Raw genomic sequence first — 24,067 nt, 5'->3', positions numbered from 1 at the left:
GAAAACTTGTACTCAAAAGTAAAAGGAATCCCTTGTTCAGCCCTGTAAGTGTTTATGAGCTACTAAAGGCGCATGGGGGGGAGGGGTAAAAAAAAAAAAAAAAAAAAAGCCCTGGCATTTTTCTTTTCACTGGGAGTCTGAAACTATTTTAACAAATAAGCTCTACTTCATTCTGGCTTCTTGGGAGACAATGTAGTTAAAGAGAAGTATATAGTTTGATACTGTGCTTTATCAAATTGCTTAACCTTTGAGCAAGTAAACAGATGACTTGAAAACCCACCTTTGAATGTTCTGGCACAAGCACACAAACACCGCTGTGTGCCACAGTAGACACACTGGAGAATTCTTGAGCTGATGTAGATCGGGTGTTTTTTTGGTTTCCATTGAGTTACCATAATATTTGGACACAGAACAAGATTCTGTATGGGTGGTATATTTATGTTAAATCTACTTCCCTGAGCTGAATTTAATTCTTCTTTGCTAGAATGAGTTATGTGTCCTGGTGTCCTGCCTCCCAGAGGGTAGACATGAAAGTGTGCTTTGAGTAATTTCATTAGATAAACTTACCTTGTACTTCTATTATTTTTAGTACAATTTAAGGGAAGAGATATATCAGAAGGCAAAGGAAAAATCCATCTTAAAATGTTTTACTACTAAGCATTACTTCTGAAACTGCAGCATATTAACTTTGATCAAGAGAACTTAATGAAATACAATGTATAATCTATAGGAAAGATATTAGTCTCAGAGAGAATGTAACCATGATGATTTTTTTTTCTCCTGCTACAGAGAACATACATATTTACCTTCCTACTCAGTTCTCGATTATTTATGCATCCATATGAGTTAATGGCCAAAGTTTGTCACTTATGTGTTGAGCACCAGAGGCTAAGTGATCCTAATAGCGATAAGGTAATGATGTGTTTTGAACTTTACAATTTTCTGTTACACTTTCACTTAGATTTTGTGAAGTTGGTTCCTTATCCCCAGGCTGAAGGGCAAAAATGACATCGTGGCTATGCAAAGAGAATTGGAAATGGTATAAAGAACACAAAATAGAGTTGGATGCCAGTATCATTAGTGTTCATTGTCATCTAAGATCTTTATTTCTCTAGTTCTTGGTCCTATTAAAGCATTTCAGTAGATAAAAATACTGCAATGTTAATACTCAAGAGAAAAGCTATCATAATGTGGATACTGGTCATTATGATCAGTGTGATACGATTTTTTAAAATAAACTGTCATGCCCTTAATGCCAAACAATCAAACTCACACAATATAGATTTAATGCCATGGAAGATCCCCAGGTCCTGCCTTAAGTTGGTGGTACTTGGCATTGACTTGGGGAAGAGAGACTAGACTTCTTCAACCCCAAAGACTTTGCAATAGAAGTTTACCAGTGACTCTTTTTGCAGTTTTCTTTGATGCCGTCCATGGTGATAGATATCACTGAATGAGATTTGCTCTTTGTCCCCAGAACCAGATAAGAAAAATTGCACCCAAAATTCTTCAACTCCTGACAGAATGGACAGAAACGTTTCCTTATGATTTTCGGGATGAAAGAATGATGAGAAACTTAAAAGATCTGGCTCACCGAATAGCCAGTGGCGAGGAGGTTCGTATCCTGAATTTAGCAAAAGCACTCGAATTTCCAGGCTGAGCCTTAGTGGGAGCTGGTGCTGAATTATGTATCACAGTCGCCACTTCTTCCTTTCTGTGTTGCCTTTGGGCAAGTCTTCAACATAGCATCATGGACTGTTTGGTGTGTCGAATGGGGATGATTATACAATCCCACTTCAAAGGGATATCATCTGGAATTTTATGTGATTAATTTGGGAGTATGTTCATGTCACTTCATGCATAGGATTCACATTGCAAGTGTGTTTTAATTTTAATTATACTTTTCTTCTAAAAAGAATTGACATAGTAAGTTAGAGCATACATATTATTAGATATAAACAAATAGATAAAAACAAATAATGTAACATATTAACAGATAATAAGTTGTATATTGATACATCATATATAGAAATAGACAGTTTGTACCATGGAAGGGAGAAAACAAATAGGCTAATGTTGAGAAGCAGTATAGTAGGACAGGACTGTTGTGATTTGATTGGAAACTCTAGGTGAAAGAGAAATATAGTTGGTTATGTGATTTTCACTATCAGAAAAGACAGCATACTAATTCTTCAGAGCATTAAACTAAATGAAATTTTAAGAACTTACTCATGGAGGACTTTATATAGGGGCATAGAATGAGATCAGGAAAATTGCTCTGTATAGTTTTTATAACAAATGTTCCTTGATAAAAACAAAAACAAAAACAAAACCCTGAGGTTATAAGGTTAATGTATAATTAGCAAAGGTCATTCTTCTGGAGAAAAGATCCAAGGCTTATGGTGCCCAGAAGTTGAGTCAGGGCTAGCACCCAGGATAGGTGGAGAAAAAATAAAAGTAAATCTCTGGATAATCATTCATAAATATCACTTCTCTCAATCAAGCCTTTGATAAGAGCTAACTAGCTGTAACAAATTCAAGGTGATCCTCCTTGAAGCAGGCCTGGAAGGCTAATATTTTGTGTTGAGGCTTGTTGGGCAAGGGTGTCTTTGTAATTTCTATGCTGCCAGTTGAGCTCCTGGGAGCAAGTTACCTAAGCACAGATAAAACACTTTCACACACAGGAAAAGATTGACGAAACATTTTGCAGTTGCAGAGGTGTCCTGTTTCATTCATCTTAAAATGCATTTTCCCATTATGAATAACCTTCTTTGAGAACTCATTCTTTCAGTGGTGTGCTGTAAAGATCATGTAACAAGATACCCTGTTATATAGTATATATTTCAATATTTCCTCCAACTTAAAAAATTGTATAAGATTGTCAATAAAAAAAACCTTTACTTGCCTCCCTGCAGTTATGTCCTCATGAAAATGGAATTAATCCTTTTACTGCTCCCTTATGACATTATATTGAACCCTGGTGCTCAAGACAGCCATGATTTATATCTGTAAGACTGAATGGGTGGTTTCCTGAGTCGTTTTGCAAGTTATGACTGTTATAATTATTTTGCCAGTTTGCATGTGACAGGTTCTAGCAAGGTATGAATTGGTAGGTCACTCACTCACAAAGGCAACGGTTAAGTATCCCAGGGAAGTTTTGAGGTAATTCTTATATTAGAGGGGTTGGTTATCTATTGGATTGCTTGGCAGGGTCAGTCTTGGCTCTGTGAACTTAGTTTATGACAGGATGCTCAAAAGAGTAGTGGCATCATAAGGACTTTTTCTGTTATGAAGGATGAGTCCTGAGTCAATACTTCATTTTTGTGTAGTTGTATTTAGGTACTTACCTTGATAGGTCGGTCAGCTTACATTCCCCTCTATTGCCTTTTTAAAAAGTAAAAATTGTTCCTTGATTCTTTCCAAAGGAAGACATTAAAAATCTTTTTCACATAAAAATTTAGTGTTCTGAAAATGCCAGGTGAGTGGTCTTTTGTTTTTCTTGTCACAGTAGTCAGTGACGGAGGTCATTTCTATCTGTGTTAGCCAGATTGGATCCGGTCTTTTTTTTCTTTTTAAATAGGCTCAAGCCATTCAAGAGTTGGTTGGAACTACAAAGGGCCAAACAGCCTTCTAACCTGGCTTCTTGTCAGCACTCCTGTGTTAATAGCAAATCTTTGATAAACCCTGAGATTTTCAGATGGTTTTGAGTGTGAAAAGAGAAGATGAGCAGATAAACCAAGTCGAACCAAGGAATTGATTAACCTAGCGATTGAGCAGCCAAGTGCCCCCTACCTTGATCAGGTTGGGTTTTACAGTGAGATACTTCAGCTCCTTCAATCCAGTATTTGAAATCAGGGCCACACTTGGCATCTGATTGATCTGAGTGTACTTGGCAAGTTCCCTAAATTCCTTGCTTCTTCTTCAGTTCTATAAATTGTAGGGGTAACGCTGTGTTAATGTCCCTGTCAGCTCTAAAATTCTGCAGTGGATGCTCTTTCCTCAGTTCTTTGCTTGGTGGGCCATGTGTCTGTGATGTGCTCAAGTGTCTCTCTTCAGAGAGACCTTCCCTCACCACCCCAACCTCAATCACCTTGCAGCCCTCTCACTGTTGGCTTTCACTAGCGGTTTTCTTCATAGCATTCTGTGCTTAGTAATTACTTGCTTTTTTTATAACTTGTTTTTCCTGACTCCTTGCTGTGCCCCCTTTGTTCATCACAGCATCCTTAACTACTAGCTCAGTGCCTGGCATTTAATAGGTATTCAATAGTGTTTATTTTCTTTTTCTTTTTTTTTTTAAGGATTTTATTTATTCATGAGAGACACAGAAAGAGGCAGAGACACAGGCAGAGGGAGAAGTAGGCTCCATGCAGGGAGCCCGATGTGGGACTCCATCCCGGGAATCCGGGATCACCCCTGGGCCGAAGGCAGGCACTCAACCACTGAGGCATCCAGGCATCCCTTCAGTAGTGTTTGAATGAGTGAATGAATGAGTGAATGAATGAATGAACGAATGAATGAACGAACAAACCAATCAGTTACTGGAATAGGAAAAAAATATGTCCCTCCACAGGAAGGAGTGTGGGCTTGGATTGAGACTTGTTGCTTCTTGCCTGAAACTTTAGGGATTTTTTTGGCAGTCAATGAATCCAGGTGCACCCTATATATAATTTTGTTGGGTTCTGCTGAATCTGCTAGGACAGTTCTGCATAATTTGGCTTAATATGTTTCCCCCCTGGGGATTTGCCCAAAATGAAGTGGCTTATTAGGACTTGCCTGCAAGAAACATGAAATGGAGCTAATGATTGAATTAGATGACAAATGACTATAGTGGGTAAAATGCAATTTTCTCTTCCTTAAGGGGCTGGTCTTTATTCTATCTTTATTTGCTAGGTAATTACTGTCACTGGCATTTGAAGTTATAAAAAAGAATAAGTGCATATTTAGCAATTCATGACTCAGTAAGGAAGCATGCTTAACAACACAAAGCTTGGAATGGAGTCAAATGGCAGCAGGAAACCTTTAAAAGAGGTCATACATACATATTCTTTCTCTGTGTGTCTATCTCTGTCAGAGACTAGTTCTTTTTTTTAAAGATTTTATTTATTTATTCATGAGAGACACAGAGAGAGAGAGGCAGAGACATAGGCAGAGGGAGAAGCCGACTCCATGCAGGGAGCCTGATGTGGGTCTCGATCCCAGGACCCTGCCCTGGGTAGAAGGCAGAAACTTAACTGCTGAGCCACCCAGGCGTTCCAGAGACTAGTTCTTTATTATTTGAATAGCTTTACCCTATACTCTTTACCCTATACTCTGTTGTATAGTTATAGTTCACTGCTTTTTCTTCCTAGCTGAATCCTTGACTATATATTCCTTGACCTCTTCCCTAAAAAAGCATTTTTTAAAATGTAGAATAAGAATCTCTCACCAGATATGCCTGTAGAGCATTGATTTTGATGCTTTGCTATACTAGAATCACCTGGAAATATTTATTATGACATTTGGGACAGGGGACTGAAGAAACCATTTTAAGTCCATAGATTTTTAATGTAACTAAAGATGATGAAAGTAGAAGAACAAGGGATATAGGGACAAGGGATTTGTTTTATTTTTATTTATTGTTTTTATTGAGGTGTGATTGGCATATAACATTATATTAGTTTCTGGTGTACAACATAATGATTTGATATTTGTATATATTATGATCACAGTAAGTCTTACTAATATCTATTATCACACATAGTTACAGAATTTTTTCCCTTGTGATGAGAACTTTAAGATTCATTCTTTTAGTAAGCCTCAAAGATGCAACACATTATTATTAACAATAGTCACCATGCTATAATCACATTCCCAGGACTTACTTATTTTATGGTTAGCAGTTTGTATCTTTTGACCACCTTCACCTGTTTTACCCATCCCCTGTCCCCTACTTCACCCCACCACGAGGGTTTTAAAATTCAGTGCTGATCTCCTTCATATTCCAAAGAAAAAAGACATTTTCTTTGAGTGACAGGGTTGTTTCCAAATAGCATCTCCTAAACCGATAATCGTAGTGCTGTGTGGAAAATAGGTTTTTTTGAAGGTTAACACGTTTTAAACACTTAAGTATTTCATTAATGATTTAGGGTAGGCTGTGAATATATAGAGAAAAAAAGGTCATCTAATGGACCAGTTTAAAGAACTGAGTAGAATATGTGCCAGACAAGTAATGAAAAAGAAAAGAAAAAGAAGGCTATATATGCTTTTTCGCCTTAACTAAGTAAGAATTGATCATTTTCAGATGCATTTGTAATTTGCCTTAAGTATGCAAATATCTAGTCATTTGAGTTTTTGTAATTTGCTTGGGTAAGCCAAATTACTTCTGTAAAATAATATGGTTCTTATACTTGTAGGTAAGATGCCATTCAGTTTTCAAACAATCTCAAAGTATTATTGTGTAGTACCTTTTAAAAAGGGGCTGACTAAGCAGGGAGCATAACCATAGATCTTTCTACATCTAAATTCACTGGGACTGTCCTCCTTTGGAGCTGTTCACTTAAGGACCATGTTAGCATGTGTGCCTTTCTCAGGTAATTTGTTGTTTGTTTAGCAGTTTGGGGCTAGAAAAGGAGGAATAAAAGAACACCATAACTTATGATAAGAGTACCCAAGGGATGGATTGATTGCTATTTCTTTAACTTAATGAGTGTTGTAAAAAGTCAAATTTATCTCTAATACCTGAACTGCTTTTAAATCCAATTTATCTTAAGTGTTGTGGTCCTAGCATAATGCAGTAGCAAACAAGATGGCATCTGGTAATAGCATTATGAGTAGAATTGCCACATGGAAGAGTATAGTTGGTTGCAAATATTAGCATTGACTCATAATATGAGAGAAATGGACATGAGTCAAATGGAGGTCAGATACCAAAAATGAATATCCGCTGCTTCCTTGTGAGAACCCATGTTACACATGGAAGTCGGGAAGGTGGTTGGGGGGTGAGTAGGAAGTAATAGTATTTTCTGTCAGGTTGGTGTCCGTGCTTGTAGACTAAATGAGACTGGGCATAAGAGGAGTGGGAAAATCAAGAAGGTGACTCCAAAGAAAAAGTGTTAGGAAGAGGATGCTCTGAGTTGAAATCAATGTATTTTAACCTACCAAAAATAAAGCAGTACACTCCTATGCCAGCCCAGAGAGCAGTTAGTTCTGAATAGTAGCTAATCTAAAGTGTCATTGTGGGGTTTTCATGGTTCAACTTGAATTATACTTGCAAGAGCAGCCTGAGAAAAAGAGCTAAATTTTACAAGCCTGAAAAACACCTTATGTGTTACATGTCTCTCTTAAACTAGGCTAGGCTGAGTCGTCCTGTAACTGCCCTGGTGTTTCTCCAACATCCAGATAAAAGCACTTAGTACAGAGACTCTGAGTTTGCATAGTGGTGAACGTAGACATGCAGAGTGAAGATGTAATCCTTTGCTTATTCCCTGGCAGACATATAGGAAGAATGTCCAACAGATGATCCAGTGTCTAATCCGCAAACTTGCTGCACTCAGCCAGTACGAGGAAGTCCTGGCAAAAATCAGCTCCACGTCTACAGATCGGCTCACGGTTCTCAAGACCAAGCCACAGTCCATACAAAGGGACATCATAACTGTCTGCAGTGACCCTTACACTTTGGCTCAGCAGCTGACTCACATAGAGCTGGTATGGTCATTGTCATCCTTGACCTTCGCAACCACAGATCTGCTTTGCTGTGGCAACCACACAAGTTGTTTATCGGTAGTAAATGTCACAAGAGATTCTATTAGAATAATCCAAATGGGAAATAATATGTGAAATAGCTAAAATATGTTTTGCTTAGACATTTGAATATGAACGTTTCTGACATTCTGGGAATTCACTTTAAAATAAACACTAGTACACAAGACTGGAGGGCAAATTTATTGACCTACCTCATCTTCCTCCTCTCCTTTTCCATAACTTGCTCAGCCTTTCACTATGTCATATAGCATTGTCTTACGCATAAAATCACCTCTGCTCAGATCTTGAAGATGATGACAGTACTTAAGATTAAAGGGTCATTTTATAAGCTGCATAAAAAAAGAGGGGTAGTGCCAAGTCAGCAGAAGGAATTGACGGTCTATTTCTTCTCATTTTCTTTAATACTGTTGACCTGGTTTTGTGTTTCAGGAGAGGCTCAATTATATTGGGCCAGAAGAATTTGTTCAGGCATTTGTACAGAAGGACCCTTTGGACAATGACAAGGTAATCAGCCTACCTACATAGGGGTCAGCCCTGAAAATGGAAATGGAATTTCTCAGCCTGTGATAGTAGGTACCAGAAGCAGAAATTGGAATTATTTCGTCTTAGGTTTTAAAATCAGAAAAAAATTTTTTTCACTAGCCACGTCTGATTCATTTCCATTTTCTTAAGCCAGATCTTCAAGCGCCGTCACTGTATTCCTACCCTATCACAAACTTTCAGCGTCTTCTTCCTCCTTCTTGGGAAATTTAATAAGCAAATAGATGTAGGATTTGTGGTGATGAAGGCAGAAGATAAAAGCATAATGGTTTTAGCAGGTGAAGTCAGAAAAAAAATACAAGAGAATGTTCTGCTCATGATTCAACAATAATGAGCAGTAAAGACAGGATGCATACACATCCAGCGTGCTGAGTAAAGGTCTCTGCTGCTTTGCCTGTCTCCTTTTTTTTTTTTTTTTAAGGGTAAATCCCTCATGACAAGTTTATTGCCTGAGTGAAGCCCACATGTAAAGTAAATAACACTGGGCATGAACTATAAAATTGGTGAACATACAAGAATTTTTTCCCCCAGTGACCTCCAGAAGCATCTTGAGTTGTTAGGCAAAGACTGTGTCAACCACTAATGAAAGCCCCCCTTTGGGAGTTAGGGGTAACAGCTGTTTTCCGGCCTAAGAATAGCTTCCCTCAGTACAGGAAGCAAGGATTAGGTTTTGCAGTAGAAGGCTAGTGGACTTTTTTGTTTGTTAGTTTCTTCTGGAAGGAAGAAAAGAGGGGTGTAATTAACCTGTTCAAGCTTGGCCTTGAACTCCAAGATGAGCTTAACTCCTTTTGCTTTTGAATAATGTGTCATTCACCATACTAAAGACTGTGATGTCATAGACTTCCATTTACCTTCCTTGGCAGATATTTAGTTTCTTGCTACATGATGCTCCAGAATCTTTAATTTTAAAAGAAAATGTCCTAGGCCCCTGCTCTCTCAGCTGCTTCTTGCTTTGTTGTTAGGAGTTGGCATTCATACCCCATTAATCAGTCAAGATTGTTTTAGAACTTAGCCCAAACCCTTTGAATGATGCTTCTAAGGACAGTTCCCACCGAGAGTAACTTAGTTTCCTGGGAGGGAAGGGTGCCATTTGGAATGCATCAGAGTACACTTCTAGACCTTATGGGTTTCACTGGACTGTACTAAGAGATTGTGATATTTCTGTAAAGGGAGTCCAGAATGTTAGTGATTTTCTCTTTCTCTGTTTCCATCTCCTTGTCTTAGAAAGCTGTCTTGCTCCATAAAGGCCCATGTCTGACAAAAATGAGAGCCTAATTCACCCATTTTTGTCTCTAACTCCTCTTCTCACTTTGCTCTCTCTGTAGAGTTGCTACAGTGAACGGAAGAAAACACGAAACTTAGAGGCTTATGTGGAATGGTTCAATCGCCTCAGCTACTTGGTTGCCACGGAAATCTGTATGGTGAGAAAATGAATTCTCTCTTTCTCCTCACTATTATTTTTTCATATACTTATTTTACAGCTCTTGGTCTCCATGTTGGGTCACTGTCCTCTTTTTTCTCCCCTTTTCTATACAGCCTGTAAAGAAGAAGCACCGAGCAAGAATGATCGAGTATTTCATTGATGTAGCTCGGGAATGTTTTAACATTGGCAACTTCAATTCCTTGATGGCAATAATATGTAAGTGTTTTCTGGAAGATATGTATCCTTTGGTTTTATAGGTCCTGGTGAAATGTGCCCTCTAAAAATTTACATTTAGTACAGTTTTATTAATGAAAACTCTTACTTTTTTAATTCTGAATTGTTTTTAGAATGTTCAGAATGCTTTATTTTTTTTCAGAATGCTTTAAATATCAAAGTTATACAAGTGTGTATACTCTTTTTTAACTATATGAGCATTCATGGAATGCATTCAGTGAGTTTGTCTTTCTGTAGGTAACAGAGGATTACTTATCTCCCTTATATGATTAAGAAAATGTAAGACAAGCCATGTCATGGGAGAAAGTATTTGTAGTACATATAGCTGAAAAAGAACTTATATCCAGACTCTATTAAGGACCCAATGAATCAATAATGAGAAGACAAATAATTCAATGAAAAAAAGGACAGATACTTGGATACTTCAGAAAAATATAATTTCGTATACTTATTTTCTATAATATATAGATATGTGATATTTATAATAGTATCTTATTATATGAAAACACACTCTACATCATTAGTCATCAGAGAAATACAAATTAAAATCACAGTGTAAAACCATTTCACATACTGAAGTAACTGAAATTAAAAGGACTGGTTGAACCCAATATTGGCGAGGATGAAGAACAAAAGGAATTCTCATATATTATTGATAGGAGTATGGAATATGGTATTTCTGCTGTGGAAAGCTGGAAGTTTTTTTTTTAATAATAAATTTATTTTTTATTGGTGTTCAATTTGCCAACATATAGAATAATACCCAGTGCTCATCCCATCAAGTGCCCCCCTCAGTGCCCGTCACCCATTCTCCCCCACCCTCCCGCCCTCCTCCCCTTCCACCACCCCTAGTTCGTTTCCCAGAGTTAGGAGTCTTCATGTTCTGTCTCCCTTTCTGATATTTCCTACCCATTTCTTCTCCCTTCCCTTCTATTTGGAAGTTTTTTTATTAAGGTAACTTATTTACACTTAGTAATGAGCACTTTTTTAGAGGATAATTTCAGATGACTTATTGACTTATTTGTCCGTTTCAACTCTTTCTCTCCCCCACTCCATTTTAAATGGGAAGCTGGCATGAACATGAGCCCAGTCTCTCGACTGAAAAAAACATGGGCCAAAGTGAAGACTGCAAAGTTTGATGTTCTTGAGGTATGTGAAGCTGATGCCTTGCTGTTAACATTTTACCCCCAGAAAGTGGAATTCTTCTATGTCAGCTTGCCTCTTAATCAGGAAACACTGAAGAAAAAGCCCATCTCTCCTTACAGACATGGGGAATGGAAGGGGATTAGCATTGGAGGAGGGAGAATAAGTCAGTTGTAGACCGGCCCTTTCATAGGCAGAGGTGTCCATTTTGGGGTGAATTGACTGAGGAAGTGGTGACCTGTCTGTTACATCCCATTATTTGCCAGGTTGGAATTTGGATCCTGAACCATTGGGAGTGCTACTTCAGTGTTGGCCTACTAATTTCATTTATTTACAGTGTCCCAGGGGAAGAGTTCCCATCCTTGTAGATATACTAATTCACCATCCTTTCAGCAAATTTAGCTAACCTGTGCAGAAGCTGTTCTAGTGTAATTCTGAGGATAGTCAGAATTATACGCAAAGGCATTTGTGTTTGGGTCATATTAATGTCATTATTACTTTGGCATGTTGGTGTTTTGAATCAGCTGTCTTTGGAGATAATGTAAAAAATGTTATTTCCTATGTCTTCATCCAAACTGGGAAGTATCACTGGATATATTGCATTATGCTTTTATTTATATTACCTAATAAATTTCTTTTTCTTCTTATAAGATAGTATGCTTCAGTTATTTGTAAATTATTTATTAACAAAATGCAAAGAGCAAGGTCACTACAAAGGGTTGGATCACCATGCATGACCAACCATTAACCGATCCGTTAACCTTCAGATGAAACCTAGAACTAGTTTCTCATGCCGATGTTTGATTCTCTGTTATCAGTTTTAAGTCTAATCTCAACAGTGAACCTGGAAAGAATTTGGTCTAGGTTTGACATTACTGAAGCTGACATCAGCTTATTTAAATGAACCAAAACTCAGCAAAGAAAACATTTGTGTTCTGATGTATTTTATGCCTACATGTGTGTCTGAGAGGGGTAAATCCTATCCTTAATGAGTTCTCTCGCCTCCTGCAATTTTTTAAAAAGATTTATTTATTTATTTGTTTGTTTTAGAGAGAAAGAGATAATAGCAGTGGGAAGGGGCAGAGGGTGAGGGAGAGAGAAATCTAGCCAGGCCACGGAGCCCTACACAGGGCTCTCTCATGACTTTGAGATCAGGGTTTGAACTGAAACCAAGAGTCTGAGGCTTAACTAGCTGTGCCATCCAGATGCCCCTGGCCTATTGCAATTTTTAATGTAGTAGTAAAAGTATGATCTTACCAACTTTCTGCCACTGAGAAATAAATGATTAATACTCTTTTCTCTCTGTGGACAGCATCAGATGGACCCTTCAAGTAATTTCTACAATTACCGGACAGCTCTTCGTGGGGCAGCACAAAGGTCTTTAACTGCTCACAGCAGCAGAGAGAAGGTATGTGCATAAAGGGGTTTTATTCATGGCACAGTTGCCATGTATTGCATTGAAATGCAGCATGAACTATTTCACTGAGCTGCTTTTACCTGTTCAGATCTAAGAGACAAGTTGATACACTATAGAAATATTGATGCCTTGCCACATAGAGGAGAGTGCTAAAAGAAGGTACCATGTTATCCATTATAAATGGATATTACTGTGTTATTATTGCATTATTTAAATGATCATTTTGTAATATGTCTCAGTTGTTTCTCAAGCAATAAATTAAGTCATATGTTAAGATGACTGATAACATTAGAGTAATCTGATTTAATGGAAAATAAACATTTCAGTTCTGCACCAGACAGCTGATTTAGTGTAGCCTTTTTTTTCTTAAAAGAATTAGCTTATCTCCCATGGTTAAGTCATTTATTTTCAGAAAGTAGGTTAGTTGCTGTAGCATTAGGCCTGCTGTTACTAATTGGATATGTGGGTGGTAGAAAAAGTACAGGGATGATGTCTGAGAAATTAATGGTCCTTACTCTATCTACTCTCCCCGTAAACAATTTAATACTCTCCTGGATCTCTCATACCCTTGACTCTGAGGGTCCTTTCCTGGCCCATGTCAGTGTCCTATATCCTTATGGGAAAAGGAAAAGTCATTTTGACATTTAGAGATCATGTTATTTGCAAAGTAAATACCTGGTTATGGTAAATAGGCTGATGAAGTTGTTTGATAAAAGTTATTTTTTGTTCAGGTTCTATCCATCTTTTTTTTTTTTTTAAAGATTTATTTATTTATTTATTCAGAGAGAGCGAAAGAGAGGCAGAGACACAGGCAGAGAGAGAAGCAGGCTCCATGCAGGGAGCCCAACGTGGGACTCGATCCCGGGTCTCCAGGATCACACCCCGAGCTGCAGGCGGCACTAAACCGCTGCGCCACCAGGGCTGCCCTCTATCCATCTTTTAAATGAAACTGTATCTTCCACAAATTTTTGGAAATGAGGTTAAAAAACATTTCAGGGCATCTCAGTCACTTCTGCAAAAAAAGCTTCAGCGTCAGTGATCTAAAATAAAAACAAACACAAAAACTCCACCTTTTGAAAATGTTAAATTGGTTCTCAAGAAAAATCCAAAATATTAGTGCTGAGAACATTTGAGAGATACTACAAATACGTTATTATTATTATTTTTTAATAAAGAGGCAAAGTCAGGGAAGAGATGAGGCAGGGATAACTATCTCAATTCAGCCGACAGGGTGTACCAGCTTCGAAATTTTACTTGCTCAGGTATCAGCACTACTGTGACAAGACAGAAAAAAAAAAAAAAATCAAATCAGAAGTTTCTTAAGCTTCAGGAAATCAGCACATGGGGTGCCATCTGCATCCTCTCACTCCCATCCCAGTTGGATGCAAGGCTCTCTCTGCAGGACCCTCTGGGAGAGCCAGGAAACTTTAGAATCCTATCTCTAGCAGGGAGTTGGAGCCCTGGCCAAAGTCCTTCTGAAGAAGTCCAGCTCCCCAGAGAGACTATACTTGTGGGACTCTAAATAGCTTTTTCCAGAAAACAGTCCAAAGTATTTACCCTTTACATCATTTAATAAATTCTGTCCACTTTCATTTTGTTGTTTTTTTTTTCTTTTTAAAGATTTTATTTATTTATTCATGAGACACACAGAGAGAGAGAGAGAGACAGAGAGGCAGAGAGACATAGGCAGAGGGAGAAGCAGGCTCCATGCAGGGGGCCTGATGTGGGACTCAATCCCAGGACTCTAGGATCATGTCCTGGGCCGAAGACAGACACTCAACCACTGAGCCACCCAGGCATCCCTTGGTTTTTTTTTTTTTTTTAAACCAGTTCTCTGTGAGCGTATAAATTGTACTCTCTAGTTCATAAAACAAATGAAATCATCATTAAAAGAAATGCCATTTCTTTCTCACATTTAGTCTCAAAGGCTTTGAATGAAAACATTTCTGGGTAACATGCATCTTTTATGCAAGAGATTTGGGTTTAATTTCCCTTTTTTGAAGTGAGGATAAACTCTCTTTATTCCTAAGTAATTTAAAAATCTCCTTATCTTCATTACAGGATTTGGGTAATGGCTTCTTTAATATTCTTTCAAATTGTCAAAGTTTATGTGGCCAAGGTGGCACATCTCTAGGTACCATATCCTAGAACAAATCACTTCTGTCTTCTACACAGAGGCCCTTAAATGATCTTTAAATAACTATTTTTCCTGTGGGTACTTGTGCCTCCAGGTTTTTAACCATTTCTCATATGATTACATGGTTTTAAATCCTTTTACTGTTCCATTTATGTTTGTGAGGACTTGTTCCTGCTCAACAGCATTTATTTCTAGGTTTGAAACTGATAATGCCTGTAAGGTATATTTGCCAAGTCCCTGAATTAAGAATATTTTGAAGGAGGGGTACCTGGCTGGCTCAGTTGGTGAAGCATGCTTATGACTCTTGATCTTGGGGTCATGGGTTCAAGCCCCAGATTGAGGACAGAGATTACTTTAAAAAATAAAATCTTAAAAAAAAGAATATTTTGAAAGGGAATTAGAAAACATTATTACCTGAGAAGTTCTCCTATTAAAGACATCATTGGCAGGACCTCCCAGAGACCAGACTTTTGCTCCCTCCTATTGGTAACCCATACATCCACCTTGGTGCCTGGAAATCCAAAGTCCTTATAATCTCCTGATTTTTATTATGTTAGATTTGTTGTAGGGGCTGCAGGTGTGTAGAGAACCATTGATGAGTAAATTAAAAGTTGAAAAGCCTATGAGACTTCTTTTTGGCATATGGGCATAAGGAACAGAATGGAAGGAAGGTTACTTATATATATTTCTATATTCTTGGAAGAGTGATTCAAACCATTAGTGGATCAGTCCAGCAATTCAACTTTTGGCTATTTATCCAAAGAAAAAGATCTCTGCACCCCTGTGTTTATTGCAGCATGATTTACAATAGCCAAGACATAGAAGCAACCTGAGTGTCTATTGATGAATGAATGGATAAATTGTGGTACAGATACACAATGGAATATTATTCAACCATAAAAAAGAATGAAATCTTGCCACTTGTGATAACATATAAATGAACCTCAAGGCCATTATGCTAAATTAAATAAGTCAGACAAAGACAAATACCAGATGATCGCTCTTAGGTGTGAAGTTTCTGTCTCTCTCTCTATATATAGGATCATCTTGGAGTCACCATGAATGTGAATATTACATAAAGCATAGCCTCTGTGCCTCAGCTAGAGGCACATGACCTGGAGTTATGAAATGTTTAAATATCAATGTGAGACAGAATGGTCAGCACCACTTGAATCTCACACACCCAGTACTGAGAATAAAAAGAGAAAGTTCTTACTTAAAAACTGTTACACTATGCAAGTACAATATCGTGATTGTAACTTCCTATTCATTTCCCTTGTGGTGATATATCCTTGTTATCTTTCAAGTGCATTAATAATATCTTTCCCTTTTTAAGGGCCCCATTGGTTTTTGGGGAGTGCTTAACTGAGGTCAGACCTGTATTTAATGTAATGCTCACCACAATTTGGTGAGGTAGCTATTGTTGTTCCCATCTTAAGGGGAGGAAACTAGACTTTCTTAGTATGTTAGACTTACACCAGGGCAAACTTTTCCCCCTTAAGGGCCAGATCATAAATATTTTAGGCTTTGTGGGCCATACGGCCTCTCGTTCAACTACTCAGCTCTGACATAGACAACACGTAGATGAAAGAGTGAATATGGCTCTTTTTCAGGAAAGCTGTCTGGCCACTGTAAGTTAATTTCCTGTAATTTTCATGCTCATGAAGTATTATTTTGATTTTTTTTTCCCAGCCATTTCAAAGTGTTAAATGCATGGCTCCTGGGGTATACTAAAACAAGTGATGGGCCTGGGTGGGGCTGCAGGCCACCGTTAATAGACTCCTGACTTGTACTGCCAGTCAATTGTGGGGCCATATTTTAAGCTGAGTTTTGATGGACTCCAAAACAGGCTTCCCCATTGGAGGAACAAGGTCCAGGCATGCATTTTCATTGTTACTGTGGCTGTTTAGTCCTAAAATAATAGAGGATTAGCCAGTAATATTTGAAGAAGGTAATGAGGGGGATTTTACCAATTTAGCTTGAGAGATTTCTGCAGACAATACCAAATGCCGTCAAAACTGCAGATTCACTTTGGCTTTTCCAGCGACCAGTGGCATAAAAAAATAACCAAAACTTGTTTTTTTCAATAACCTCCGGGAAAATCTGAATTTATATCTAGAAGTAAAAATTGATACTTCATATTTTTATGTATGAGCCCAAATGTATGTTTTCCAGACCTCTCATTCATTAAGTGTAGATGTACCACCCAGTGAGTCATCAGCTTAGGGAAACTTCAAAAACCTGCTCTTGGGTAAACAACAGGGCCAGTAACTTGTGTTTGGAGTGTTATTTGCACTGTAGCAAATTTAAAAGCTTCAAAAATTTGTTGGCATTTGAGGAAAGGTGGAAGTTACCATGTCTGAGCTTTGTTCAGTATGGGGCTTAGACATTAAGATTTAGGATAATTTCTTAGAGATTATTATTTTAAGTTAATTAATGAAATACCACCTCATCAAATTAAAGACCCGAGGCAGGAAAGTCCTACCAGAGGCTTATTGTTTTTCAAACAACCATTAATTCTAATTTACACATTTATATTCCTCCTTCACTTGGACACATCTCACAATATATTGTGCAAGGTACTGCTTAAGTGATTTCCCATGAGAACAGGTACCTACTTGTTCCAAGGCCAGGTTTACCCAATAGGAAGTTTGCAGCAACTATTACCTAGAACCCTGAGCTTTCACATTATCTTGAGCAATGTCTTCAAGGGTAAAATGTTCATCTGAAAAGAAATACATCTAAAATGTAGAAGTCTAAATGATATAACAGTACAGATTCTAGTGGGGAGATCTTAAAATCTTCATACCTGTCATGACAGGTATTCTGTTGATACGTAGCTCCAACTAAGAGGTTGCTGAATGAAAAGCAAGAGTTCTTTTTGATCTTCTTCCACTGATTACAGCTAGAACTTTTAGATTTATTATATGCTGTTGCAGTGGGGAAAACTGCAGAAGCTACATGAAGCCACTCACCTCCTAATGCCTGTTACCTTTGCTAGGTTTTGGTTATTAATAGCATTTGCATCTTTAGCAAAATTACCTAACGGAGGAAACTGCTATCATGGTTGGTGAACAAAACACTGTATCTTAATTCATTGTAGCCTTTTATGTAATCCAGAACTAATGTTGTTCCTGAATTTCTTGTAATGTTTGATGAGAGACTGAATATTCGTTTGCAAGCAAACCAAAATCTTTTGTTTTCTCTAGATTGTGATACCGTTCTTCAGTCTTTTAATCAAAGATATTTATTTCCTCAATGAGGGCTGTGCTAACCGCCTTCCAAATGGCCATGTCAACTTTGAGGTAAGGATAGGTTGTAAGAATCTGAGCACAGAGAGGGCCCTTCCTCTCCAACATTCCATCCCAGGCCAGGCAGCCTAAGCAGATTCTGAAGTTCTATAACTAAGTTTTCTCTTTCTCTGTTGTTTTTTAAGAAAATAACAATATTGAGTAGAATAAATTAGCTGCAACATTACCATTAATTATTATCCAGAGGTTCTTGAGTAAATTTTTTTTCCTGTTCCTCACAAATACCTATGGCTGGTTTTTAATTAAATTAAGAAAATTACATAGTTCAGTTGATTAGAAGTCAGAGGGAAACATTAAACGGAATGCTCATGATTTTTTATGACTGCTTTTAAATTCTTTTTTCTTTCCTTTTTTCTTAGAAATTTTGGGAACTGGCCAAACAAGTGAGTGAATTCATGACATGGAAGCAGGTCGAGTGCCCATTTGAGAGGGACCGGAAGATCTTGCAGTATCTGCTCACGGTACCAGTCTTCAGTGAAGATGGTAAGTGAGCCTTCCAGCTGGAGCTGCCACCAGCATCCGAAAGCCCTGCCATTAGGACATTGCTGTATACATTCCCGGTGCCTGGTTCCTCATATCACATGAGGCCTGTCTTCTGACCTTTTCCTTCTTAAGAGTTTTCTGTTGCACAGAAAACTATATGGTTTATCCCTAAAATATTTCTCAGGCACTCACCTTCCAGCCATAAATCGATTATTTCTGTGTTTAAACCTTCTTTATAATACTAGAGCTAGAGAACGTCAGGCACAAATGGAAAGATTTTGAAGTATTTTATTTTTCCCCTTGTTTGGACTTGTTTTGTTGGAGAAAAAGGGCATTTTATTTGTGGTATGTTGATATTAAAAGTAATTTGAAAAAAACAAAAAGACTAGTTAGTTGGTACCTGTTGCTATTTGAAAAAGTAGCTGAAAATCTTGACCTGTTAAAATATTAAGGAATTTGAGGCAGAAACAGTGATTGTCATACTGAGAAAAATTGATGAGAAGAGAGCTAAAGTTTGTAAAAGATTTAGGGATTTATTCCTTTGATCTTTTATATCCTAGTATTCTAGAAATCAATAGTATTATTAAATAACAATGTCTCATAATAGATTGAAAGCATTTGTAATAATGACTGAAGTGCATTTGCATTAATATTACCCATTTCAGAGGGGGCTTGGTTGTTATTAACCTCTCCTAAAAGGATTAATACCGAGCTCTTAAAATCTTTGAATGAAATTCTTTTAGATTTAAAAATAGGGAGAAAATATTAGAAGAATGAGGCCTAAAAAATCTGGCTTTTTAGTTATGAAAGGTTTTTTAAAAATCAAGGCTATCAGGAAAGAATGCCCCTCCCCACCCCTTCTTCACAGAGAACATAAATGTGAGCATATGATAGCATCATGTGGCTTGCATTTGTAAGTTATTTCCCCACATAAACTGTTAGTTAATTAAGTGCTCTTTTGGCCTAGAGGCCCTTGGGTTTTTGTTGAGACCGTCAATCAGGCAAAGTGATATTTTGTGTTCTTAATGAAACTATGATGCTTCTCAGTTGTAATTGGATATTTTAAAGAGTTTCACTTTAGGGTTTAGCTCATGTTAAACAGGAGATGGATGGTGGTGGGTAATATACCAGGAGAAGGCCTCAGGGTTAATGCATTCTTAATTTTGGTTGATTGTAGCGCTCTACTTGGCTTCCTATGAGAGTGAGGGACCTGAAAACCATATAGAGAAAGACAGATGGAAGTCCTTAAGGTAAGTCTCCAGGCTGCTTATTGCCATGCTGATCGATGGGCCATGTTGGACCTACTTGAGGAAAGCCACATGCTTTCTGTAGGAAATCCTTCCCTATTTGTTCCAAGTTTTCTCTGTTCCTTATGTCTTGCCACCTGAATCTTTGTGGCTTAGAATCTCATTGCCATCATTCAGTTTTATCGCCTTTCACTTTTTTATACTGTCATATACATACATATATACAGTGACTCTGCTCTCGTTTCTTTCTCCCATTATTTTTTGGAGTCAGGAACTGAAATTACCCCATGGTATGTATGGTAGAAAGAACACTGACTCATTGTCTTCATCTAAGAGATAACAAGTTCAGACTCTATTTATGAATAGTTCTAACACTAATATTTTATTTGACCTGAGATAAAAGAGACCCAAGTGCCAATAAGTTCAGTAAATCTGAGTGTGTCACTCTCTTGGCAACTGGGTCTTGGTCCCTTCTTTGGTTTGAGAGAAAGAAGAAGTTGGAACATTATTTTTTTTTTTTTAAAGATTTACTTATTTGAGAGGGTGGGTAGAGGAAGAGAATCCCAAGCAGACTCTGTGCTGAGCATAGAGCCTAATGAAGGACTTGGTCTCACGACCCTGAGATCATGACCTGAGTGGTAATTAGGAATCAGATGCTTGACCAACTGAGCCACCCAGGTGACCCAGAAGTTGGGACTTTAAACATAATCCAGAATCTATTCAAATTTAAAAATTGTGTTAATTTATTGGTATTTTCAAACAAATGTATTTTCAAAAAAACAAGGATAGGTAAATAGGTAAATGTATATTTTAACCATTTAAGATATTTATTTTAATAGGTAAAATAGCCCAGGATATAGTAGTCATATAATCAAAATTGCTCTATTTGTATTTCTACTAAGAGACTCTGGGGACATATGCCTTTTTATATCAGAGTGGGCAAGCACTTTTCTCTTCTTCCCAGAGTCATTTGGGAGTCTTCCCATATCTCTATGTACCATACACAGAATATACAATAACAGTTAACATTCGATGGGTTGAAATGTGACTAGAGACTTTAGTGGAGGATTTAGAAATGTGAAGTGAAAAAGAGAGTGCCCTGTATTGGCTTAAATTCAGACACAAATCCATGAATCTGTCCACAGTTGTACTCAAAAGTGTTCAGTAATAATGCTTCTGATAAGCATTCATTGAGGGAGTAGCCCAGGCACAAATAGAATGGTATACATGGAAATACGTATATAAATACAATGAAGATGTATTCTTGATGTAACAGACTAGTTTACACACGAAAATTGTTTTTAAGAAGCCTTGAAGAACAAACTCTCCTTTGAGTCTGGGTGTAAGCCAAGTACTCCGCCCTTCCATGTCCTATGTAATCTCAAGGCCTCACTCCAATGTCTTCTCCTTCCTGACCCATATCTCCCCAGGAGTCTAAGGCAGTTGTCTTCTCCTGTTACAAACATGTCGGTTTGTGGTGCATTGCTTCTTATCCCTACTACAGTGTAACCCTCTTGAGGGCAAGCAAGGAGTCTTTCATGTCTGCCACATCACTGAGCATGTGTACCTGCCATGCTGGGGAATGATGTTGGGTTCCTGCAGGAGTTGACCAAAGCATAACAATCACCAAGAGGATAAAGAAGAGAAAATAGGCTATGATCATTTGTAAAACCACCTGTGTTAAGTAGATACAGAGACTAATTATTCTAGAATGATGCTACCTGCCTGAAATGTGTATGTACATTAACTTTGAAGGCAATTTGATAATTTTCCATAGACCCTTTTCCTGCTGGCCCTCGTGCCATTCATTCAGACACTTAGGCTCAACAGTGGCAATGACAGCTACACCTCTGAGGGTAGACACCTTTCTGGTCATTGGCTATTTTAAATGCTCTCAATGAACATGGAATGTAAAGGTGCTTTTATATACTGAGTAAGTCCATCTGTGATAAGACCAATGCAGACGTAAAAGCTTTTTATAATTAATGACTTGCTTGTCCTGTTTTTGTTTTGATATAAAGCCACTCAAAATAAAGATTTACCTATAAACAAAGCTTTTGCCGTCTCCTCAATATTTATTTGAAGTGACTAGCAATCACTAGCACAAGAACCACAAGGACTTCAATGCTTAGTATTTTTTTTCTTCCTCCTTTTTTTTTTTAAAGAGAGAGAGAGAGAGAGCATGCATACACGGGGGTGGGGGGGTGGGGGGTGGTGGTGGTGGAAGAAGTAAGGGAGAGGAAGAAAATCTCAGGCCAACTCCCTCCCTGCGCAGGGAGCCCCATGCGGGACCTGAGATCATGACTTCAGCCAAAATCAGGAGTCACATGCTTAACCAACTGAGCCACTCAGGCACCTTCTTCTTCTTTTTAACTATCTGTAATCAAACTTAAGGCCTAGGAAAGGTGAAACTCGTATTAGGCAAGACATTTTAATCCTAACTGAAATAATCTACCACATTCGTTCTCATCCTGTCTTCTTTATTACTCAGGTCCAACCTCTTAGGCAGAGTGTAAGGAACGGGATACTGACGGTCGCTGCTGCTGCTGCTGCTGCTGTGTCATGCGCAGATCACTGAGGGGCTGGCCTGTTTTTTGGTGTCCAGTTCTACAAAATATCCTGCTAAGTTCCCACAAGCAAGCTCACTCAGGAGTAGATGGGGAACTTATTTCCTACAGCTGACAGATTGACTCAGATTTTGGGAGACGGAAATGTTCACTGAAGACACTTGAGAAAGAATCCTCTACAGATCCCAGCTCTGCACATGATTCATCTTCTGGAATTTCCATGTGAATCACAGCTCTGCACCTGGATGGAGCTTTCTTTTGTGTGCGTGTGTTTTTTATTTGGTTGAACATTTGCTGCTAATGGGACTTGCCCAGCTGAGTGCTGGCTCTTAGGAAGCCCATGTTTCTTTGTTAATTTAAATGAAAAAGGGAGAAGAGGGAGGGGAGAAAACCTTCCATGTAGATCCCACCTTCAGCTCCATGGTATTGCCAGGAGGGGTAAGACTGGTTGAATGCCGATTCTGGACTTCGTTTCCCCTTAGTGTGTGCTGTGTTTTGAATTCCTCTCCTCCCTCTTCCTGCAAGATTTTGAGTTGGCTGCTGGTTAGCAAACTCCTTTTTACCCATATAAGTTATTTAATATAATGAAGCTCAACACTGTGGTAGGAAAATAGCCACTAGGAAAAAAAAGCAGAGTTTGTCATTAGACTACTTAACATTCTAGAAGGACTTTTTGTTTTCTCTGCCCTTTGAGCTGTTTACAACTGACCACTGTGTTCTACAGATGGATTTTTCAGTAGTTTTTTGTTATTGCTTAGTTTTCCATCATGCCTATTTTTTTTTCCTCTTGTAAATTTAAATTATCTGACTTTAAGGGTCTTGAAAAAACGCACAGCCTAATTACAATTTAATTTTTTGAACAGACTGTTATTTTTCATTACATTTTGGAGTCTGTTGGTGACTAAACATGTGAACAAAGAATAAATTGGAAAAGTTAGTCCCCTGCCTCCGCTCCACTACAGCAGTGAATGAAAAGAAATGAAAAACATCTTGCTGTTAACTCAAAGGTCGATCTAATTGTGAAATAGTTCACCTTGTTAAACATCTCAATAAGTCTGTAGTTGCTCTGCAAGCAGCCATTATATTTATTTACTCTAGGAGAAACTGTAGAGTAGTAAACCATGCTAATGAAAAAAACAAAACATCGTGTTCAAAACAGAGATGTATTTGAGAACTTAATGACATGGTTTCAAAAAACAGAGCATGTATGTATGCTGCACGCCATCTCAGCAGACCTAAAATGTCTCCAAGTTGTCCCTTTACAACCATCAATATATTTTACACTCTGCAGCCAGGAGTTGTGGCGTCTCTCTTTTCTTTTATGGAAGGGGTTATTGGGGTGGGGGGCTATTATCAAAGTAATTCAACTCATGTGACTGGCTAGGAGGGTGTCTGTCCTTGAAGTAGCCTTGAGGAGTATGTGTGTGTGGACATTAATTTTCTAAAAATGGATCACAGCAAGCATTTAATAAATAGTACTTGCCAGGCACTTTGCAAGTGTTTAGCATAGATCACCATCCCCATTTTTTAGGTGTGGGAAAAGACATCATCATCATTTGTTCAAGGTCCCATAGCAATCGAGAAGCCCAAAGATTTGAAGGAGGCCTTCTGATTCCAGAATCCAAGCTTTAAACCAGACTGCCAAGCCTTCTCCAACTTTGGTATAACCTTTCACCTTGCAAACAGCCCAGGGATCTTGTTTAGGTGCAGATTTGGGTTCTGTAGGTCTCAGGTGATGGTCCTGGCATCTGCTGAGAGCAGGAAGGCACCCCACAATACTGCCGCCTTTCCCCGAGGAATGCCTCTCCCAGAGCTCTGTGCCCCT

At 38.2% G+C, this 24,067-nt stretch overlaps 1 protein-coding gene across 5 annotated transcripts in view; it reads left to right on the top strand.

Moving 5' to 3' along the window:
• RASGEF1B (RasGEF domain family member 1B) overlaps positions 1-23,536 on the top strand; it is a 559,901-nt gene extending 536,365 nt beyond the window's left edge. For 4 of the 5 annotated variants that reach the window (XM_041759001.1, XM_041759002.1, XM_041759004.1 and 1 more), the window contains 12 exons: positions 790-912; positions 1,478-1,615; positions 7,471-7,683; positions 8,170-8,244; positions 9,606-9,701; positions 9,817-9,919; positions 11,007-11,086; positions 12,393-12,488; positions 17,844-17,939; positions 18,305-18,428; positions 19,606-19,678; positions 22,167-23,536. In XM_041759001.1, coding sequence (XP_041614935.1) covers positions 790-912; positions 1,478-1,615; positions 7,471-7,683; positions 8,170-8,244; positions 9,606-9,701; positions 9,817-9,919; positions 11,007-11,086; positions 12,393-12,488; positions 17,844-17,939; positions 18,305-18,428; positions 19,606-19,678; positions 22,167-22,191 — 1,242 coding nt within the window. In that variant the 3' untranslated portion in view covers positions 22,192-23,536. The remainder of the gene's footprint in view (positions 1-789; positions 913-1,477; positions 1,616-7,470; positions 7,684-8,169; positions 8,245-9,605; positions 9,702-9,816; positions 9,920-11,006; positions 11,087-12,392; positions 12,489-17,843; positions 17,940-18,304; positions 18,429-19,605; positions 19,679-22,166) is intronic. The other variant, XM_041759003.1, reaches the window with a different exon arrangement.
• The last annotated feature ends 531 nt before the right edge of the window (positions 23,537-24,067 follow it).

The sequence above is a fragment of the Vulpes lagopus genome, chromosome 6 (assembly GCF_018345385.1).
Source record: "Vulpes lagopus strain Blue_001 chromosome 6, ASM1834538v1, whole genome shotgun sequence".
Lineage (NCBI taxonomy): Eukaryota > Metazoa > Chordata > Mammalia > Carnivora > Canidae > Vulpes > Vulpes lagopus.
Note: the sequence above shows the minus strand (reverse complement) of the source record. Positions and strands in the feature narration are given on the sequence as shown.